The sequence below is a fragment of the Phytophthora infestans genome, genomic scaffold (genome assembly GCF_000142945.1).
Source record: "Phytophthora infestans T30-4 supercont1.22 genomic scaffold, whole genome shotgun sequence".
Taxonomy (NCBI): domain Eukaryota; phylum Oomycota; class Peronosporomycetes; order Peronosporales; family Peronosporaceae; genus Phytophthora; species Phytophthora infestans.
The window spans coordinates 774,858-792,892 of record NW_003303737.1 but is presented as its reverse complement, the minus strand read 5'-3'; the positions used below and the strand labels follow the sequence as shown (position 1 = coordinate 792,892).

The following is an 18,035-nucleotide window of genomic DNA, read 5'->3' as shown; positions in this document are numbered from 1 at the left end:
TTGACAATAGGCGCGACAGCCTCATCGTCCCGATACGTCACGCGTATCCGATCATATAGATCCGTTGTCACCCGTGTGATGTGGGCCAGCTCGTAGTCTGGACGCCGAGAGAGGGCATCCGCCAACTCGTTGAGCTTGTCCGGCTTGTACTCAACGCGGAAGTTGTATTCCGCGAGAAGGACGGCCGTCTCGCCATTCGTTGAGAGAGGTGAGGCGAACTCGTCGTCGTCCTCAAGAATGCGTATTCTTTATAAATCACAAAGAGCCGTGAGCCCAAAAGATGAACCCGAAACCCTTTATAGTGGACTAGATAGTTCCGTTCGGCGGCTTTGAGCTGCCTGAACTGAAGCGAAATGACGCGTTCGTGTCCAGCCGTGTCGGTCTGCAGCAATGCACGACCGATGGCATAGTCGGAGGCATCGCAGACGATGCTGAACGGCCTCGTCTCGTCCGGCAGGGCCAGGACAGAAGCCTCTTGGAGACTGGCCTCGATTCTATTAAAGGCATCCTGGTGCTCTCACTCCCAGCTCCAGTCGGCGTCCTTCTGAAGGGGGCCCGACAAGGGCTTAGCGAGGTCCGTGTACCCTGCGCTGTACTAGTTAAGGTAGATGACCAAGCCCAGCCACTTTCGAAGATGCCTCTGGGATCGGGGCGTCGGCCATGCTGCAATGGCCTTGACCTTGTCTGGGTCAGCTCAAACACTGACGTTGCTGACGAAGCAACCGAGAGCCTTGATCTCTGGTGATGCGAAGGCGCACTTGTTGATGTTGGCGTATAGCTTGTTTGCTCTCATCACGTCCAGCACTTGACGGAGGTGTCCCATACGCACCTTTATGGCCGTCTTGCCTCCCTCAGCACGGCTTTGGACGAAGATATCGTCGAAGTACGTTTGTACGAAGGCACACAATGGCCTGAACAATTGCATCGCAGGCTGTTGAATGTCGCCGGGGTGTTAGACAAGTCCTGCGGCATGACGAGCAACTATCATAGCCTGATACTGCTTGGAGTACTCACCGCGGTGAGCGGGATGTCGCTCTTGCCCATCAGGATCTGATAGTTATAAATTCAGCGCACTGTACAGCACGCATCCGGTCATGTTGTTCAGCAGCACATCCTTTCGTGAAATTGGCGTCTTGGTTGGCACCGTCACGTTGTTCAGCGTGTTATAAGCATGAGCCAGACGCCACTTCCCGTTCGGCTCCCGAACGCAAAAAGTCGGCGTCGAGTGCGGGGACTTTGACTCCCGCACCATGCCTGCCTTCGATTTCGCAACGAAAAAGGCATCAATGACCTCGCACTATTTGCGTAGGAGCGGTCATTGTCGCGTGAAGCAGTACTTTGTGTCAGGCACGAGATCGATCTCATGCCGTAGGCCTCGATCTGGCGAGCGCTAGGTCGGTGGGTGCTTACTCACCATGTCCACATAATCCGTCACCAAAGGATACACCGGTTCCTTGTTCTTAAGGATCTCAGAGCCCAAGCGTACTAGACGCTGCTTACTCAACTCCTCTAGGCTATCCCCGTCCAAGACTGAGAAGGCTAAGCTGTTCCCGAGTGGCCTCTGATTTTATGAGCGCCATCTTGGCAATCTTTTCATCCTTGTGGTTGGCCAGGAGAGACCAGGCCGTCATTTCCTTGAGGTTCAGTATCTCTGCAACCTCTGGCAACGGTTACAAGGGGGTACCAGATGCCTTGACGGGTTAACCGGTCTCGCCATCGAAAAGGTGATAACACTCTTCCACCGGCCGTGTCGGAGGAGGCAGGGCCCTGTGCTCCGAGTCGCTTGAAGTGACGTCGACCATGCCGCCGCCGCCGCGACGTGGAACTTCGTTACCCACGTCAGGGGTGTCGTGATGTCGACATACGAGGCACTCGATGTCTCGTGTGGAGCTATGGTACACACAGAAAGATCACCCCGCGTCTTCCTCTTCAGTTATGGTATGGGCGACTCCTACCGGTCTCTGGCGTTCCCCTGACCCCGGGATCCTGACTTCTACCAGCGACCCTTAAGGACGGGCTTGGGAAAAGGCCACCCGCAATGTCTCTCCGCGGGGCAGTCGCGCTTGAAGTGTCCCAGCTTCCCGCAGCTGAAGCAGAAATTGTCGCGCTATTCGGCGGCATGGGAACCAGTCCGGTGGGGTTGGCCCAGCCGGGATTCGATGCAGAATTCCCTGTCCACGCTGAGGCCGGCTTACGGGCCTGGTGATGGCTATATTCTTCTTGAAGAGCCACTTGAATCGCCTCTTCGAGGGTGCTTGACTGCACCCAAAACAGCTGAGTGCGCTCCGGTCCCACTCGAAGTCCGCCCATGAACAGAGTCACTTTGATGTGTTCGTTGAGTGGGTTGCCGACTAGAGACGCCGTGACCCCCCCCATCTCTTGGATGTACTCGTGCAGCTCGCGCCTTCCTTGCTTACATGAGAGAAAGCGTGAACACTGTCGGTATTCGTGGCTCGCCGGGAGGAACGCTGCTCGGAGCTGTTCGCACAGCTGAGCCCAGGATGTGAAACATCCAGGCGATGTCGTTTCCTGCGTGTACATCCATTTCTTAGCACGACCGCTTAGGTTTAAGGCGCAAAACCAACACGGAGTTGCGCAGTCAAGATCAGAGCTGTGCTCATCGCGAGCTCTACGTCTCGAACCCAGAAGTGGTTCTCACCTTCCTTCTCTTCATACGACCTCACCTTCAGCCGCATTGGCTTCGGGTGTGGCGGCCTTGTTTACGCCACCGGAGTTTGCAGGTTTTCCTGCAAATGTGCGATGAGCCCTCGCTTGTAGGCGTCAAACGGATTGACACGCTCGAGCCGCTCGACCGGTGTTGACGCCACCGGGCTTTGCAAAGCCTCCATCCCGAAGATGCCAGCCATATTCCGAACCGACTCGAGCTGTGAGTCGTTCAGATGGGAGAAGTCGTTCTTACCCATGGCCACGAGCTTCAGAGAGATCCATGTAGTCTACCCGCGCTGGCGTGGATTGACTACAAATGCTATTAAGGCTGACGGGGTCACAGCACTTTGCGCTTGAGGAAGTCGGCTTCCGAGAGTATACAAACTCTCAGTGAACAGTAGTTTATAGGTTTCTTTTGTCGAAGGGAGAGAAGTGACCAGTTTAAGGTAAGTTGTAAACGGAATGTATCTACAGGTAGACTAAGCTTGAGTTAAATACACAAAATAAAAGTCACCTATAGTAAAGCTATGTCATCAGCCAATGATTAGCCTCTGACAGCCCTTATACCATGTACCAGGTATCCCGAAGTGTGATGTGTCACCCCTCATGCAACCAGGGGTACACTTAGGGTCTCGTACCCCGTTACATCGACAGCAAATTAATCTCGAATAAAATCTAATAGCAGAAAAACTTGGCATCGAAACGCCGTAGAATTTCTAAGAAAATGTAAACCGGTTTCAACAGGATTTCGGGCTGCCCTTTTTCACACAACCGGATTAAACCGAGTTTGGACCGGGTCAATCCGAGTCAAATCCGATTAAACCGGTTATTAATGTCTACAAGTTTCACACCAAAACGATTTTGTTGTATGATGCGTTTAGTAGTGATATGTTTTGCTAGAGGTAATGAAACGTTAGCAATTGGGTAGAACCAAACACTATTTTAGCGAATTATCGACTGTCTATCACACTCGGTTGCATGTGATTTTAGAGGTACTGTGCTCAGTAATACATGTACCCGTACCGTTCATCTGATGGCGTCCGTGGGCGACACGAGGTCTGGCGACGGCTCTCCACGCGCTCAGCAGCAGAGTGGGGGCTTCAGAAGACAAGGAAGTGTCGACGAACGGATTCGCTCCTCCAGACGACCACGCAGACGACGATGTGTCCATGTCAAATGACGAATCCATGAGTTCTTCCTCATCTTTTGACCAATTGGAGCAACAAGAGCAACATTAAAGCAGGAAAGGGGTCCTTCTGGTCGTACCGAGTCTTTTGACGACTTTGCAAGGCAATTACCGTACCAGGATCCCAGTCTAAACGTCGCTCCACGGTCCACAAGCTTCTCGTTTGACGTGGTGGACGCTTCTCTAAGTGGGCCCTCTTTACCGTCCACATAGAGCATGTGGCTATTGACACAGTTCGCTCCTGCCATGTCTAAAAGTGTGAAAAGTGCAGATCCAAGTGCAGATATGGAGGATGACGAACCTTTCGATGAAGAGACGGAGAAGAATCAAGCAGCTCAAGTGAACGAAGCGCCACAAAGTGGAGACCAAACAGCCAACCGATCAGGAAATCGACGGGTGACTTGGGCGTCTTCGACTGCTCGTGTGGAACTTCCTGAAGGTGTCCGACTGACAGCAGCGAGGGATGAAGTGACGGATGTACAGTTGAGACTGAGATCCAATGTGCCGTTCCTACTGACAACATACACCAGTAACTGGTTGCTACCATTAGGTCACGGTCCAAGAGCTCGCGTTGCGGTGGATACGAGGTTCGTTCCTCCTCATAATATCAAAGTGGAAGCTTTCGTAGTAGGGACTGTGGAAGATGCGAATTCGGATATAGTCATGGAGACGTTGGAACGTACGGGAGTGAGTGCAAAAGCCATGAGAGAGCAAGCTGTGTATCTGAGGGTTCGGGTGGGAGAAACCTTGGGTCCAGGCGTGTACGAACTGCCCCTGCGAGTGTTTACCCAAGCGAGGCTGCTCTTGGACGTTGCGGGCCTCGTGCAGAACGCGCCGTACACGTCTCGGTGTCGGCTCATTCGAAAGCGCGGCTCTTCCTGCGTGCGTCGGCGCCAATTGTGCATCTGAACTTGGTCTGTCCACGCCGCCAGCAGCTGTCGCGTCACATGCCCCATGGCCTCCATCGCAGCACCTGACAAGCGGCGCAAGAAGCCGCCGCTGCTGCTACTGGACGCGCGCACCAGCAGCGACTTCCCCACGGGTTCCTCCGAGTCCTTCGTGGTGCCGGAGCTGCCCATGGCCTTCGACATGTCGGCCAATAGCAACGCCAGCACAGCCAGTGAGATGACGAGCACCAGCAGCAGCGCGAGCGCCAGCAGCTCCAGCCGCGGCGTCAAGTGGTGGAAACGAGTGACGGCTATGAGAGCAAAGAGAAGACGAAGTGGAAGCAAACAGGAGAGCAAAGAGAAGACGAAGTGGAAGCAAACAGGAGAGCCGTCCGAGTCTCGATCAGGAGCTGTACGTGCGCAGCATCCTCGAGTCCTACGCGTCGTCTATGAGCTCTAATAACAGGTATTCCACCAGCAATCCACAGCCGTCGGTGGGTGAAAGTAGCAGTAGCAACAATAGCAGCAAGAAGAGCAACGAACGCACGTACCTCTTCTTCATGGCTTGCCAGTGCCCATTGTGCACCGAGATCTTAAGCCGCTGAATTGCATCTTTGATTCCGAACAGGAGATGCTGAAAGTGGCAGATTTCGGCGAGTCTCGGTTGCTCCGTACTTAGTGTGTGGGCGGCCTAATTCCTTCCCGTCAGCTGATGTCACCGTGCAAATGACGACAAACATTGGGAGCGCGTGTTGGGCACGAACAACCGCGGTTCCTACAGCGCTTAGCACCCACTTTTCGCATCAAATTGGCTGCGAATCACTCGGAATTCTTCTCTCCCGCCTATTCTCCACCTCAAGTAGCCGACTATGTGCCTCTCCTGCCGTTAGCGTGCGCTGATCTCGAAGTAACTCGTCGACTGGCTAACGATGCTCGAGCTCGTGGAGGTCACGTGTGTTGGTACGTCTGTTGCGGTCTAGCTTTCCCCAACCAGTTCATGTCCTCACCCCTTGTCGAAGGAGAGCTCGTCGGATACCTCTCCTTCTTCGAGCTTGATGGTTTCTTGCGGTGGAACTACTGTCTGTGGCCCTCTCGACCTTGGGACGATCTTCGGTGGCGAGCTCCGATGTGGAAAGTGGGAGACACGTACTTTGTGCTGCCAGGACGCGACGGATGGCCAGTGGACATTTGCCTTCGCATGAAGACGGGCGGCCCTACTGCCTGGCAGCTTTTTGCAGTTGCCATCGTGTTCGACAATGACGAGACCGTGGTTGCCAATGCTGAGCTTAGAGGTAAGCGACAGACGACTGGTCTTCCACACAGCCACGCCGAAATTAGGAAGCGGCGGCTGCTACAATAACCGTTTACTAACGACTTTTTTGCATTGTGAAGCAGCTCCACTGATGCACACAGCCCGGTGATACACGAGCGACATCAATTCCAGCACCACCATGGTAACAAGTGCCGTACGTATCTTCTAATCCTAAACGTTGAGGATTGCATTTCGCAATTTCGTAAACGACTTTCTTTGATCTTCGTTAGACCTCAAGCACCTCAAAGGAATGGGTCTACTCGTGTGTATCGGAAGGGTGCTGCTCCTTGCGTTGGTTGAACTTAAAGAATGACTTCAGCTCACAAATGGCTTCCACGGCATTATCACCCAGTCGAGCACGGCGGTTGCTCAGAGCAATTCCAGCAGCTGAAAAAGCTATTTCGCTTGGGACTGACGTTGCAGTTATCGCAAGGAAATCTTGAGCCATGCGTTTGATGCGCGGGTAGACGTCTCCCGTGACACGAAACCAGGTGCACACATCCCTGCTTTCAGTCATTTCACTCATTCCATCGGCTGCTAACCATCGATCGAGTTCCTTAGCAAAGGAATCATCGTCGCCGCTCGCCGCATCTCGATTTCGAGCCGCTTCACCAACGAAAGCGCTGTTGTCGGAACGGGCATCGAGACTTTCTTCAGCAACCCCAAAATAACCGGCACTAGCAACCTGGTGGGTGCTGCGCGCAAGAAGTTGACGTAGTGATTTGCCCTTTTTCTTTTGTGCAGATGGGGGTCCACGATTAGATTGCTGCTGAGCTTGAAAAACTGCGCGATAGTGCTGGTTAAACTCATCAATAACTTCTTGTTTGACGCTGGCCACATTCTTGACCAAAACATCGAGATGCTGCTTAGCACGTGGATCTAGAACAGTTGCAATTCGTGCCTTCCTCTTGTCCAATTTTGGTGCGTAGTCATCCAGCTTCCTTTTAACTGCGTCAGCAAACTTTTGGTATGCTCGTCCTGAGATTTTTCAATTGTTTCAACTGCGTGGAACTTGATAACGTGGTTCGTAAGCAGTAAAATACCGAACGTGGGGTATGTTGACGCTGATAACATGTCTGTGGCCTCCTTAATAGGTTCGAGAAAGGTGTATAGCGTATTCACTGCAGCCCACGACTCCTTCGTTATCTCCTTAATGAGACTATCCCCTGGACGGATAGTAAATCCAGTATAGGGAGGTTCCTTTAGCTCAATGCGCCGCAGCAGCTCGTTCAAAGGCAGCTTCATTCTGAGAAGACTATCCAGCATGATCCACGTACTGTTCCACCTCGTATCCACATCCAGCTTCGGAGTGATAAATTCGTGCAGCATGTCAGCACATACTTGCTGGAGCGCCTCTGTTAGTTTAGTAGATTCCGATATTTTTTTGGCAAGATCGCGAAAGTAGCCAATAGCTGAATCAACCAGTGGGCACTTCGCGAGCCCTTCCTTCACTGCAAGTTGGAGGACGTGTGCAGTACAACTTAACTGCACAACCTGCTGAGACGAGGTATCCGAAGGAGACGGCAACGACACCGGCAGATTTTCTTCAAACGCCGCTCGTGCCAGTCTAGCAATCTCGCTCGGTAATTTGCTGTTTATCATACCGACCATAGCGGTGTTGTTAGTTGCGTTATCGACCGTAACCGTCCAAATGGAGCTTAGGATCCCGCTATCCATGTCCTTCACAGCCCTAATAAAGTGCTCAGCTAGACGTTTACCCGTGTGCTGGTACTGTACCCGTTTGAATGCAATAATAACGGAGCGCATTTCCCAATTGCTGTCGATAAAATTCATAGTGATCACCATATAACCTCTTTTCGAGGGAGACGTCCACATATCAGTGGTAAAACTGCAACGGCGGCCAGCAATCTCGCGCCGAATCTCGACCCGAGCGGCTTCCTTCTCTGTCTTCCACTGCCGTAACACTTTCTTGCGAAATGTACGTTGGCAAGGTACATTATACCCGGGTTGTAATGCTTTGCAGAAGGTCACAAACTCCTCTTGGTCTACAACAGCAAACGGATAGGCATTCGCAACAATCCATATCACCAGTTTGTCGTCGCAAACTTAGGCATTCTCAGGAGACATCCTCTCAGCTTCCGTACAGGATCTTGTTCGACGGCCAAATACGCCAAGACTGGACTCGGCTTGGGGATTGTAAACATCGGTATGATGGCTAAGTAGATGACCCCTCCAATTTGTTGTAGAACGGGTGCGCCAAATCTGATTGACGCCTGCCCTCGCACACACCAAACACTGAAAATGCCCAGTATCGAGCTCCATGATGTAGTTGTAGACGTCAGATTCGTTTTTGCGGGTGCGGAAGCGTACTCCGCCAAAAGATCCAGTCGATGAGATAGTGGAGGTGGTATCAGCGTCTATTGACGCTGTGTCGGCATCCATATCTGTGGGCAGCGTTGTTTGTGTAGTAGCCGCTAAATAGTATAGGAGTAGTCCGGCTCGTAGTTGCAGCTCGGCGGTCCCCTTGTTTCCGTCTCACAGAGAGAACCAAGAGACTCTTTCACGTAGTGTAAGGAGCGCTGCGGTGCCGCTGCCTGTGAGTCGCAGCGTGTGATCGATGTGGCAATTCGGCCACAGTGGAAGACTGGCAGGCTTTATAGACATTGTCAATTTGACGAGCCGATCAGGCTGTGCATCTTGAAGAGAGAATTTTACCTCTCCCGATCGATATGGCCGGGGGGGGGGATACCACGGTAGCGTTTCAAGGCTCCTTCAAACCGGTTTGAACCGAATTATATCCGGTTTGATTCGGATAATTTTGGACCGGGTCTAACCGGTTGTAATTCGAATCAAATTCGATTTTAACCGAATTTACCTGACCCGTTACATTCCCTTTTCTCTACGGTAGAAGGTGTCATTGAAGCTTCGTGCACACGGCGTATGCTGCTAACTTTTTGCGGACGTATTGATCTGAGTGAGGCTGTCCATACAGCTCTTCTAGCTGTCCTCCCTGGATATACCTTCATCTGCACTGCTTCTAACTTCGGATTTTACTAGTTTGGATAGTTATTAGAAAACTTACAGGAATTTTATTGGATTTTGAACTTCCAAGTTTTATTATTAGTCTTTTCATGTGCACTTCGTTTCTTAAATTTCAGAAGACTTTGTTTTTGAATAATGGGGTAAATGAGAAAATAGGACAAAGTACCGGTAGTATTTTACACATACCTTTACTCGGCTATTTTAGCAGCTGTTGTAACAACACAGCCTCGAAAATAACTTTAGCTTAATGTGTGTGCATCCCTGCTACTGGCAAAATCTTGGGAGCTCACTGTAAACGACAATATACACGCAAGGCGTGAATTACTTCAATGTCATCGTCTATCTCAGACCCACTCATTGGCGTATCCGCGGCGAGCATGTTGCGGGCAGACGTAGTCCCACATCTCAAACTCGCCATCCTGACTCCCCCTGCTAGAGTTGTTGGTTTGGTCGTTGGTGCGACCCTCAGAGTGACCATCACTTTCGTTGGTGGTAGTTTCATTGGGAGCTTCGAAACCCGCGGGGCTCGTTTGCGAGGGATCGCTGTTTAAGGGTTCCTCGACTTTTTGCGTTTTGCCAATTACCTCATTTGGGTAGTGGGGGTGGGGAGATGTGAAGTAGTCACAGCAGTTGGGAACGACACAATGCGCAGGAGCTGTTGGTCGTAGTCGAGGGAGTGTTTCAGTGGTCGATGACGTCGATGAAGACTCCGTAGAGTCTTCTGACAGCTGGGTGTTCTCTTCGATGTGGTCCTCCACCGAATTAATCGACGCTGGGGCTAACTCGAGATGTGTCGGAGAGATGCCGCCCTCAGATAGACTCGAGCGCTCTTGGATCTCCTCCATTTCTTGCTGTGTATACGCCTCCAAGCTGGAATCGATGGCATTGCGTGGAATCATACTGTCCTGGTCCTCCTGATTATCAAATTCGCAGTCGTTGTCCTCCATTGGCCTGGCTAACCTTGTCGATGAAGTGAAGCCGTCGTCCGAAACGGTTGGAGCTTCAGCCATCCTCCAACAACTGGTCTGCGCTTCCTCCTGTTGCTGTTGACGTCTGAGGCCTTTTGCCGTTTGACTGCGTCCACTGTCCAGCATTGTAGACGGCAGCCCCGAGCTCCGCTCCGACTCTGTTCGACAATATGACGAGGTCGATAGCTCGGCTGCCACGTCGGAATAATCGCCACGATCGTGCTCCTGGTTAACAGGAGGCTTGCGCACGCCATTCGCTTCAATTCTCGGGCGCTTTCGTGCCATTGTTCTTGTGGTCGATGTGAGCCGTATGTCGCTATACTTGTGAATCATCTGGTCGACGAAGCGCCGAGTCTTCCTCTCCGAGAGGGTTCGCTGCAGGCCCCGCATCGAACGCGCCACGACATATACACTTCAACGACGCCACAGCCTTACTCGGTGCCTCTGCTCCACCCACTTAGTCGAATTAAAACCAGGGCTCTTTGTTACGATGGGGGCCTTTTGAAAGTGACCTAGAACGCAGGTGACCGACAGGCTCATCACCATTCTTCATCCAGGAAACTTCCGTTGCAAGCTCTACCGTGACAGGCACTAATTGAGCCCTTTGTAATACATGTACTGTAGTAGAGTTTGTAGAGTTTGTTACAACGCGAAACATCGATGTGGCGGTGGTTGGCGAGACAGGCGTCGACGTCGTGGAGGTTTGAGCTCATCGACTGTTCACACTGAACTTCACAACGAGAGAAAAGACCCAGAACGACTAATGCCGAGATATTTTGACTGGTGCGCACATGAGCCGCTGGTTAAGACCTCGACGCGGCATTGTTCTGTGCATTCAGTGGAAGACGTCGCCGGCGAACCTGTATTGTTACCTCCATTGGACCGTACACCCGATCACCGCACGGTGCCGTTATTTGTCTGGACTTCCACTATTGCTCTGGTACCATAACTAAATCGATAAATCGATAGCCTTTAATATCTAGGGGGGAAGGATAAAGACCAGTGCTACAAATTCAAAAGTGAGATAGTGGGGCGACAACAAGCCGTTGCTGCGATGGGCTTCATTCGGCCTTCTTCTTATCCGATTTCGATATTATGAGAGACTACCGGTAATGTTTAGAAACGACGAATCTAGAGCCTCAATATACATCTGCTCGGAATAACTCACTGTAGGATCGCATTCGTTGTTGGCATGGGACGTCGTGGGACGCGTTGATCGCGCACCTTCTCTCTAATCGAGACTGAGAGAATATTTTTAGCGTCGACATTCTGCTTAGGCTATAGAGTCAAACCGAAAAAGGCCGAAGTTCATTAGGCAACTCTGTTCCTGGCCCCGACGCAGCTCTAGACTCTTCAAAAACTAACCAGCAAGGTAGGCGGAGTCGTTGAGCTTGTTTGTTGCCTCGCAAAGCCTCTGATTTCGTCCATTTCTTCGTGTTCAGATGCCCACTGCAATGGAAGACGCGAGTAACAAGGCACGCAGGTGCATCAATAACCCGAAAATGCTGATTACTTACCTGTGGTTCGTCACGATGCTCTTCGGCTTCATGTACGCGATCGCTGCCATCGTCGCGGCTGTCAACAATGACGGCGAAGGGGAAAGCGACTCCAAGTCGCTGGGCTTTGTGGGCGTCTGGGCAATGATTCTCATCGTGGCACTGTCGGTCGGAGGCACGATGGTGATGCGCAAGCACCAGACCCCGCTGGCAGTGGGCTTCCTTATTGGCGTCGTGCTGATGATGTCTCTACAGATGTTCTCGCTATCAATCATCTTCGCGGGCGCCGCTTATCTGGCCCGTATCGAACGTGCAAAGGGCGACGAGCACACCAACGTGCACTCCAACGAGGCCGGCTCCGTCTTCTCGTTCTTCATGTTCGTCTGCTACGTGAGTGCCTTTTCCAGCTTTCATCTGCTACTTAGAGCTTGCTTTTACCGGTACTCACTTTGTCTTTTATCGGATACTTATATCTTTAGCTGGCTTTCACCATTGTGCTGGTGCGCCACCGCAATATTGTCATAAAGGAGGGCGTAAATTTGGACCCAAATGCCATCAACAACGACATCGAGAAGAACCCAGCGGGCACCGGCAGCAACATGACCACTACCACCACGGCCACGTCTCCTCGCGTCATCCGCACGGACGTGGATGCCCAGCCACTGGCTCCGCCCGTCAGCGTCTAAAACGCGGATCCACCAACATTTTTACCTCAATCCAACGTAAGCAAAATAGGAGCAACAATAAAGGAAACAGGATGCTTAAAGCATTTCTCGTCTGCTGATGTTGAAGCCATGCGAAGGGTCATACGAAAACATCCGATGTGGACCACAATTGTGCTCAAACCATTAGTGACCTACCGGTATCTCCCGACGAGTCTTTCGATCGAAACCCTAGGCCTGAAGGTATTGGACAAAGCAGTTGCGAAATACTTGAGGTATTTAATTTTGTATCTCTATAGATAAATCCTATAGTAAAATACCTCTAGCAACCAATTCTTTTCGCCAACTCACCAGTCTCTGATCGACAGCGAGCACTCGCAGGCGCCCCCCCCCCATCGAGATTGTTTGGAAGCGTCTAAATGGACGAGTACACGCGTGATGATATTGCGAATTCTCAAGAAATTCATAAAGTGGTGACAGACATTATCACAGACCACGCCGCTGCGCGCCCTTCCAACACCGTTAAGCAGTACGCTCCAAAACAAGCCGAGTTTAAAACGTGGTGTGCAGGTAAAAAGTATTTGGATGGCTGTATTGTCACAGAAGGGAAACTAGTTACGTTTTTGAAAACGCACGTTATTCCTCGTGGTAACAAGCGCCAGAAAACCAAAGCTGGTGATGCTAAAGCTCTCAGTTTAGCTGGCGTTGAAGCTTATGCCAAAGCTGTGATAGATCTGTACAAGTTGCAGCAGGCTCTACTTCTAAATAGCCATCCACATCCACGTTAGAAGACCTATCACGACCTATTCGACACGCTGAAGCGGTCGGAAACTGAGCGCAAGCGAAAAAACTACGCAGATCGAGCGCTGGGTACCGTTCTTGATGGATATAATGTCGAAGACATGGTTCAACTCACTGACTATTGGTTGTCTCAAAACGACGGTGTTTCTTTGCGTGATCGTGTGGATTTCTTTTTGGGGCATGCACTTCTTGCACGGGGCGAGAGTCGCCGCTTTATTGAATTCCCTGATATGTTGACACTGGAGCTACCGGATGAAGGATCGCAAACATGCACGCCACTTGTGATCATGATGAATCGAGGCAAAACTAATCAGCATGGCCGCATCGAGTACGGGGCAGCCATGCGATGTAAGAACGTGAATGTGTGCCCATTGAATGCTGTAGCGCTCCATCTTTTTTGGCGCTGGCAAATTGATTGTGAACCATTTCCCGATTTTACATGCCGCGAAAGGTGGTACGATATCCACCTCATTAATGGTGGTGACAGAACGAAGGAGATTTCGTACAACACCCAGTTAAATCGTATCAAGCGAGCTTTCGCAGCGTGCGGGATCGATTCAACCGTTTGGACACATGCTAATCGAGGATCGGGGGCGAAATTGGCGGAAACATTTGGTGCTAGTGAAGAACAAATTCGGCGTCTTGGGAGGTGGAATGCAGCGCGGATGGAAGGATGCTATCTTACATCCCTACCTAAAAAGGCTATGCGAGCCTTGGCTGGATATCCGACAAAGGGTGGCGGCTACTGGCTGCAGCGAGGTTCTGCTACTCCAAGCGCTGAGTTACAACAATTGGTTTACCCTGAGGTTGAGGCCGCAGTTAAACAACTGGCTCAAAGCTCGACGCGTGAAATTGCTGGAGCTGCCTTCATTCAAATGCTCCGTCACATGCGAGTGGTCTTTCTCCAAGACTCTGTGGTGCTGCGGCGGCAGTATCCCAATCATCAATTGTGGAAGCACAGTTTGTTTTCCACTGTAGAGTACGCATCCTTTGATCAGGAACTCTATTCGTTGATACCAGCGATTACACAGCCTGAAACAAAATCGCTTGCAGTTGTAGTGCCTCAAATTGCGGACGTGCTGAAGAACGGAATAAAATCTCTACACGGCAAGCTGGATGCGCTAGCAGCGGGGATAGATACACTAAAGGCTCTCTCAAACAAACGGCTTGTCATCAGCTGGGAAGACAGCACCTCAGGTCATGATCCGCTGCAGTCAGCAGTAACGCAGCCGCCCTTTACATCATGTGCAACTCCGCAGTCACTTCAACCTCGTAATCCAAAGCTGAGCAGATCAATCTCGACGGTTGTGGACTTGTGGAAAGAGTACTCTGTGGGGCTTGCAGGAAACATGTCAATTTCGGAGGCAAATGAGAAGCTCGGGTCTAAATGGCGGAAAGACCCGACAGAAGCTCGCTTCTATCTCCGGCGCAAAAAATACTATGATGCCATCACAAAGACAGCTGCTACGCATAACATTTCTCCAAACCAGGCCGCGGAAAAACTTGAGTTGGCGCGGAAGGGTGACAATTTGTCCCTTAACGCATTCAGCAGGACTACACAATTCAGTTGTAATGGTATCTGTGTTTTACGTAGTCCACTCGTTTTTCACGTAGACCACGCGAAAAAAAGCATTTGACACTATAAAGTTATATCTGTCAGCAATTGATTCAATCAAGGTAGCAAAAACGCCAAAACGTATCTTATGAATATATAACCCATACCAATAAGTGCGTGACATTCCTTCATTGAAAAGGTGGACAGTACCAATAAGGCTATCCAAAATTACATGTAAAAAAAGTTGAGCTTCCCCCACTCTCACTTTGCACAACAGACACCAGAGACCTATCATATCATCTCGATGGGTTTCCAGATTGACACCATCAAGGCCGGGTACGAGCATTTCCATCCCCAATGCTGCTCAAGCTCAATCCAATTATACGGTATCTAATGTTTTCGATTCCATAGCGACGGCACCAACTTCCCCAAGCCGGGTCAGACCGTGTCCGTACACTACGTGGGCACGCTAACCGACGGCTCCAAGTTCGACTCAAGCCGCGACCGCGGCCGTCCTTTCCAGTTCCAGCTCGGCGCCGGCCAGGTGATCCGCGGCTGGGATGAGGGCGTCGCCAAGATGAGCAAGGGTCAGGTCGCCAAGCTCACGCTCCCCCACGAATACGCCTACGGCGAGCGCGGCTACCCGCCTGTGATCCCGCCCAAGGCCACGCTCGTCTTCGAGGTGGAGCTGCTGTCCTTCAACTAGATAGCTCTATCTCCCTCCTTATGGGCTGAACCCTTGAGACTGTAGTTCATTAAGCTGGTAGCTGTAAGCAGGAGCCAAGAGCCAAAATACTATCATTCCCGCGACGCAGTCTTTTGGAGACGTTAGTTTTTGATTGGTTCGAGTTGCTATTTGGATACGGACGGAGGTTGCTGGTGCTGCTGACGGATCTGTTGGAGAAGTTCACGCCCGACATTCGTCTTACGTGTGGGAGAAGGCAAATGCGGTGATGATACAGAGGGGGATCGAGTGTCGGTGTTGTTGTTGATGGAGACGTAGATTTTGCGTTCTGTCCACATGGAGTTGAAGTACTTTTTGCTGTGGTGTTGGACAGGCTTGAAGGTGGTTTCCAATGCCATTTTGACACGACGAGCGTGCTCCTGCGTAGTAGACAAAACCACAGCAAGTCTAAGTTACTGGGTGAAGCGCTGTAAAGAAAATATCTACTACCGAGGTCCCTTACCAAGGCGCGAACTTCAGGGGTGGGAGGTGCGCTGGTAGTTCCGGCAGGAGTAAACGGATCGTCAACTAGCACAGCCCTGGGGTGAGGCGCCCCCGAGATACTGGAGCGAGACGCTGCATGTGCCTTGCTTGACAAGATGGTGCTGGTGAATGGTCTGCCACCGACCCATTTCTCAGGACTGTGTTGACGCCATTTTGGGTGAGCCACGTACTCGGCTGTCGTTGGAGGCTCCGGAGTTGCTGTGCCACCGAGCACTGTTGCTCTTGAACCATGAGCGTTCCAGTAGAGACGATCATACACGGCACTTTTCTGTCTTCTGCGTGCTGAGCCTTCTTCATCTTCACTGCTGTCATCTTCGTCCGCTTGGTTGACTCTCTCGGGAGATGGCGGGCAGTCTGCCGCGCATGTTGTTCTTCGCTTCGAGTCTCGCGAGGCATCAGATTGCTCGCTCTCGTGTTCGCTTCGTGCGTTGTTGTCAACACAGATTATATCTTCCACAAAGTACTTGGCACATGACAATGGCTTGTTCTTCAGGAACGCCATTGGTGGTTGGATTTCTTTGTGCTTCTCGCGAGTCTTTTCGAAGTTGACGATCCGTTCGGCATACTTTTCACGCGGCATTTCAATTTCATGGTGTGGAGATTTAGCACGGCGTATAAGCTTCCCGCCCCCTTTGTAGATAGCTCGAGGTGAGTACGAGCTAGTCAACAATATTGAAATAAAAAAACTTATGATAAACTACAAATATTGTGTTGCAGATTCGACATACCCGTTCTTGACGGCTCCTCCGTGCTCCAGTTCCTTTGCTCTTACACGAGGTCTATCCAACAAATGAGTTGCCGTTAGCAGATTGCAAGTGTCCCGTTAACGCGAGGTAGACATTGTCTACTACTGTAGACGCACAGGTAGGCCTTGGAATAATCCTCTTTGGCGTAGTCTTTGCCCCAATCCTGATCGGGGGCCTCCCTCATCCAGTCGCCAACGCGGTCCAAATACGACTTGTGCATCTCCTTTCTGACACAATCACTGGACGTTCAGTCCTAGAAGCATTAACCACCTTTCATTGTTTAACAACTCACATCGATTTCCCGTAAATACGTTTGATCTGCCGTGCCTGAACAGCTTGTGACGGTGATGCTCCATTCTTTTCAGCTTGTTTCAACCTCGCAGCTTCCTGCTCCGATTGATTCTTTCGCCATCGCACAACGTCGAGCGAGAACATGGCACAGTCGTCTCAGTTGTGCATGAACTCCACAAGTCGGAACGATAAATATATCGTGGTGTGTCAGAAAAAAACGTTATGGCTACATTTTCCCAAAGAAGAGCACAATTTTTACCCAATCACCAAATTAAACATTTCAGTATGGACTTCCGTGAACTGATGCGCGAGGAACGCCGCCGTGTACGAGAGGCAGCCCAATCCAAGCCAAACACCGACACAAAATCTGCGTCAAAAGACACCGGCAAGTCACAGGAAATTGAAGAGCGTGTATCGCAATGGCAACAAGCAACTCTGAGTGTGTGGGCGAAGAGGTGAGAAGTATTCGGCGAGCCACTAGAAAACTGTGCATGTTTCATTGTTAACAGTAAATCTCTTGCTCCTTGTCCAGATCAAAAATTAATATCGAGGAGTTCCGCAAAGGACCGATTTCCGGAGTGTATTACATACCCAACTGGATCACGCAGGACGAGGAGGCGGCCATTGTAGAGCGAGTGTACGCTGTTCCGCATGACAACGATCTCTGGGTCAAGCTAAAACACCGTCGTCTGCAAATGTGGGGAGGGGAAGTCAAGGTCCCATTCGAGCCTAATCCCCTCCCTGAATGGCTACAACAGATCAGCCAGACACTACTGGATACTGGCATCTTCAGTGAAGAAAAGAAGCCCAACCACGCACTCATCAACGGTACGTAAGCTGCCCCCACAGTCCCAAACATGTCGTTAAGACCAACCAGTTGCATACTTGCTGATGCACAGAATATGGTGTGGGGGACTGCATTCTACCACATGAGGACGGGCCTGCGTATTTCCCTCTGGTGTCCATTATCAGCACTGGCGCTGAGTGCCGAGTGACGTTTGAGCCGCATCGTGCTTTGGCATCAGTCGACAATCAGAGCGTTTCAGAGGCGGCGCCTACCAATGAGATTGTGCAGAACTTTGATTTCCAGCTGGAACGTCGTAGTCTCTTGCTGTTCACGGGAGAAGCCTACACGCGCTACTTACACAGCGTCGACAACATCGAAGTGGGCACGCGCATTTCACTGACGATTCGCCACGTCGATCTCCTCTAAATTTTTATGCAATGGAAGAG

The 18,035-nt window shown here is 51.0% G+C and overlaps 5 protein-coding genes across 5 annotated transcripts; 4 read left to right on the top strand and 1 right to left on the bottom strand.

Moving 5' to 3' along the window:
- Positions 1-5,737: 5,737 nt before the first annotated feature.
- Positions 5,738-6,770, top strand: PITG_11622 (uncharacterized protein; the record flags this gene model as incomplete). Its single annotated transcript, XM_002901119.1, has 3 exons — positions 5,738-6,032; positions 6,133-6,157; positions 6,614-6,770. The coding sequence occupies 3 exons, from the start codon at positions 5,738-5,740 to the stop codon at positions 6,768-6,770; spliced, it is 477 nt and encodes a 158-aa protein (XP_002901165.1).
- A 4,554-nt stretch (positions 6,771-11,324) lies between these two features.
- Positions 11,325-12,205, top strand: PITG_11621 (uncharacterized protein; the record flags this gene model as incomplete). Its single annotated transcript, XM_002901118.1, has 3 exons — positions 11,325-11,395; positions 11,466-11,909; positions 11,999-12,205. 2 exons carry the CDS (start codon positions 11,478-11,480, stop codon positions 12,203-12,205), a joined length of 639 nt encoding a protein of 212 aa, XP_002901164.1.
- A 2,604-nt stretch (positions 12,206-14,809) lies between these two features.
- On the top strand, positions 14,810-15,351 carry PITG_11619 (FKBP-type peptidyl-prolyl cis-trans isomerase, putative; the record flags this gene model as incomplete). Its single annotated transcript, XM_002901117.1, has 2 exons — positions 14,810-14,873; positions 14,949-15,351. The coding sequence occupies 2 exons, from the start codon at positions 14,842-14,844 to the stop codon at positions 15,241-15,243; spliced, it is 327 nt and encodes a 108-aa protein (XP_002901163.1).
- Positions 15,352-15,389: 38 nt separating this feature from the next.
- PITG_11618 (uncharacterized protein) lies at positions 15,390-16,731 on the bottom strand (the record flags this gene model as incomplete). Its single annotated transcript, XM_002901116.1, has 5 exons — positions 15,390-15,461; positions 15,537-15,641; positions 15,737-16,424; positions 16,494-16,544; positions 16,628-16,731. The coding sequence occupies 5 exons, from the start codon at positions 16,729-16,731 to the stop codon at positions 15,390-15,392; spliced, it is 1,020 nt and encodes a 339-aa protein (XP_002901162.1).
- Positions 16,732-17,087: 356 nt separating this feature from the next.
- On the top strand, positions 17,088-18,015 carry PITG_11617 (alkylated DNA repair protein alkB; the record flags this gene model as incomplete). The annotated part of the gene is made up of 3 exons (XM_002901115.1): positions 17,088-17,173; positions 17,335-17,630; positions 17,702-18,015. 3 exons carry the CDS (start codon positions 17,088-17,090, stop codon positions 18,013-18,015), a joined length of 696 nt encoding a protein of 231 aa, XP_002901161.1.
- Between the last annotated feature and the right edge of the window lie 20 nt (positions 18,016-18,035).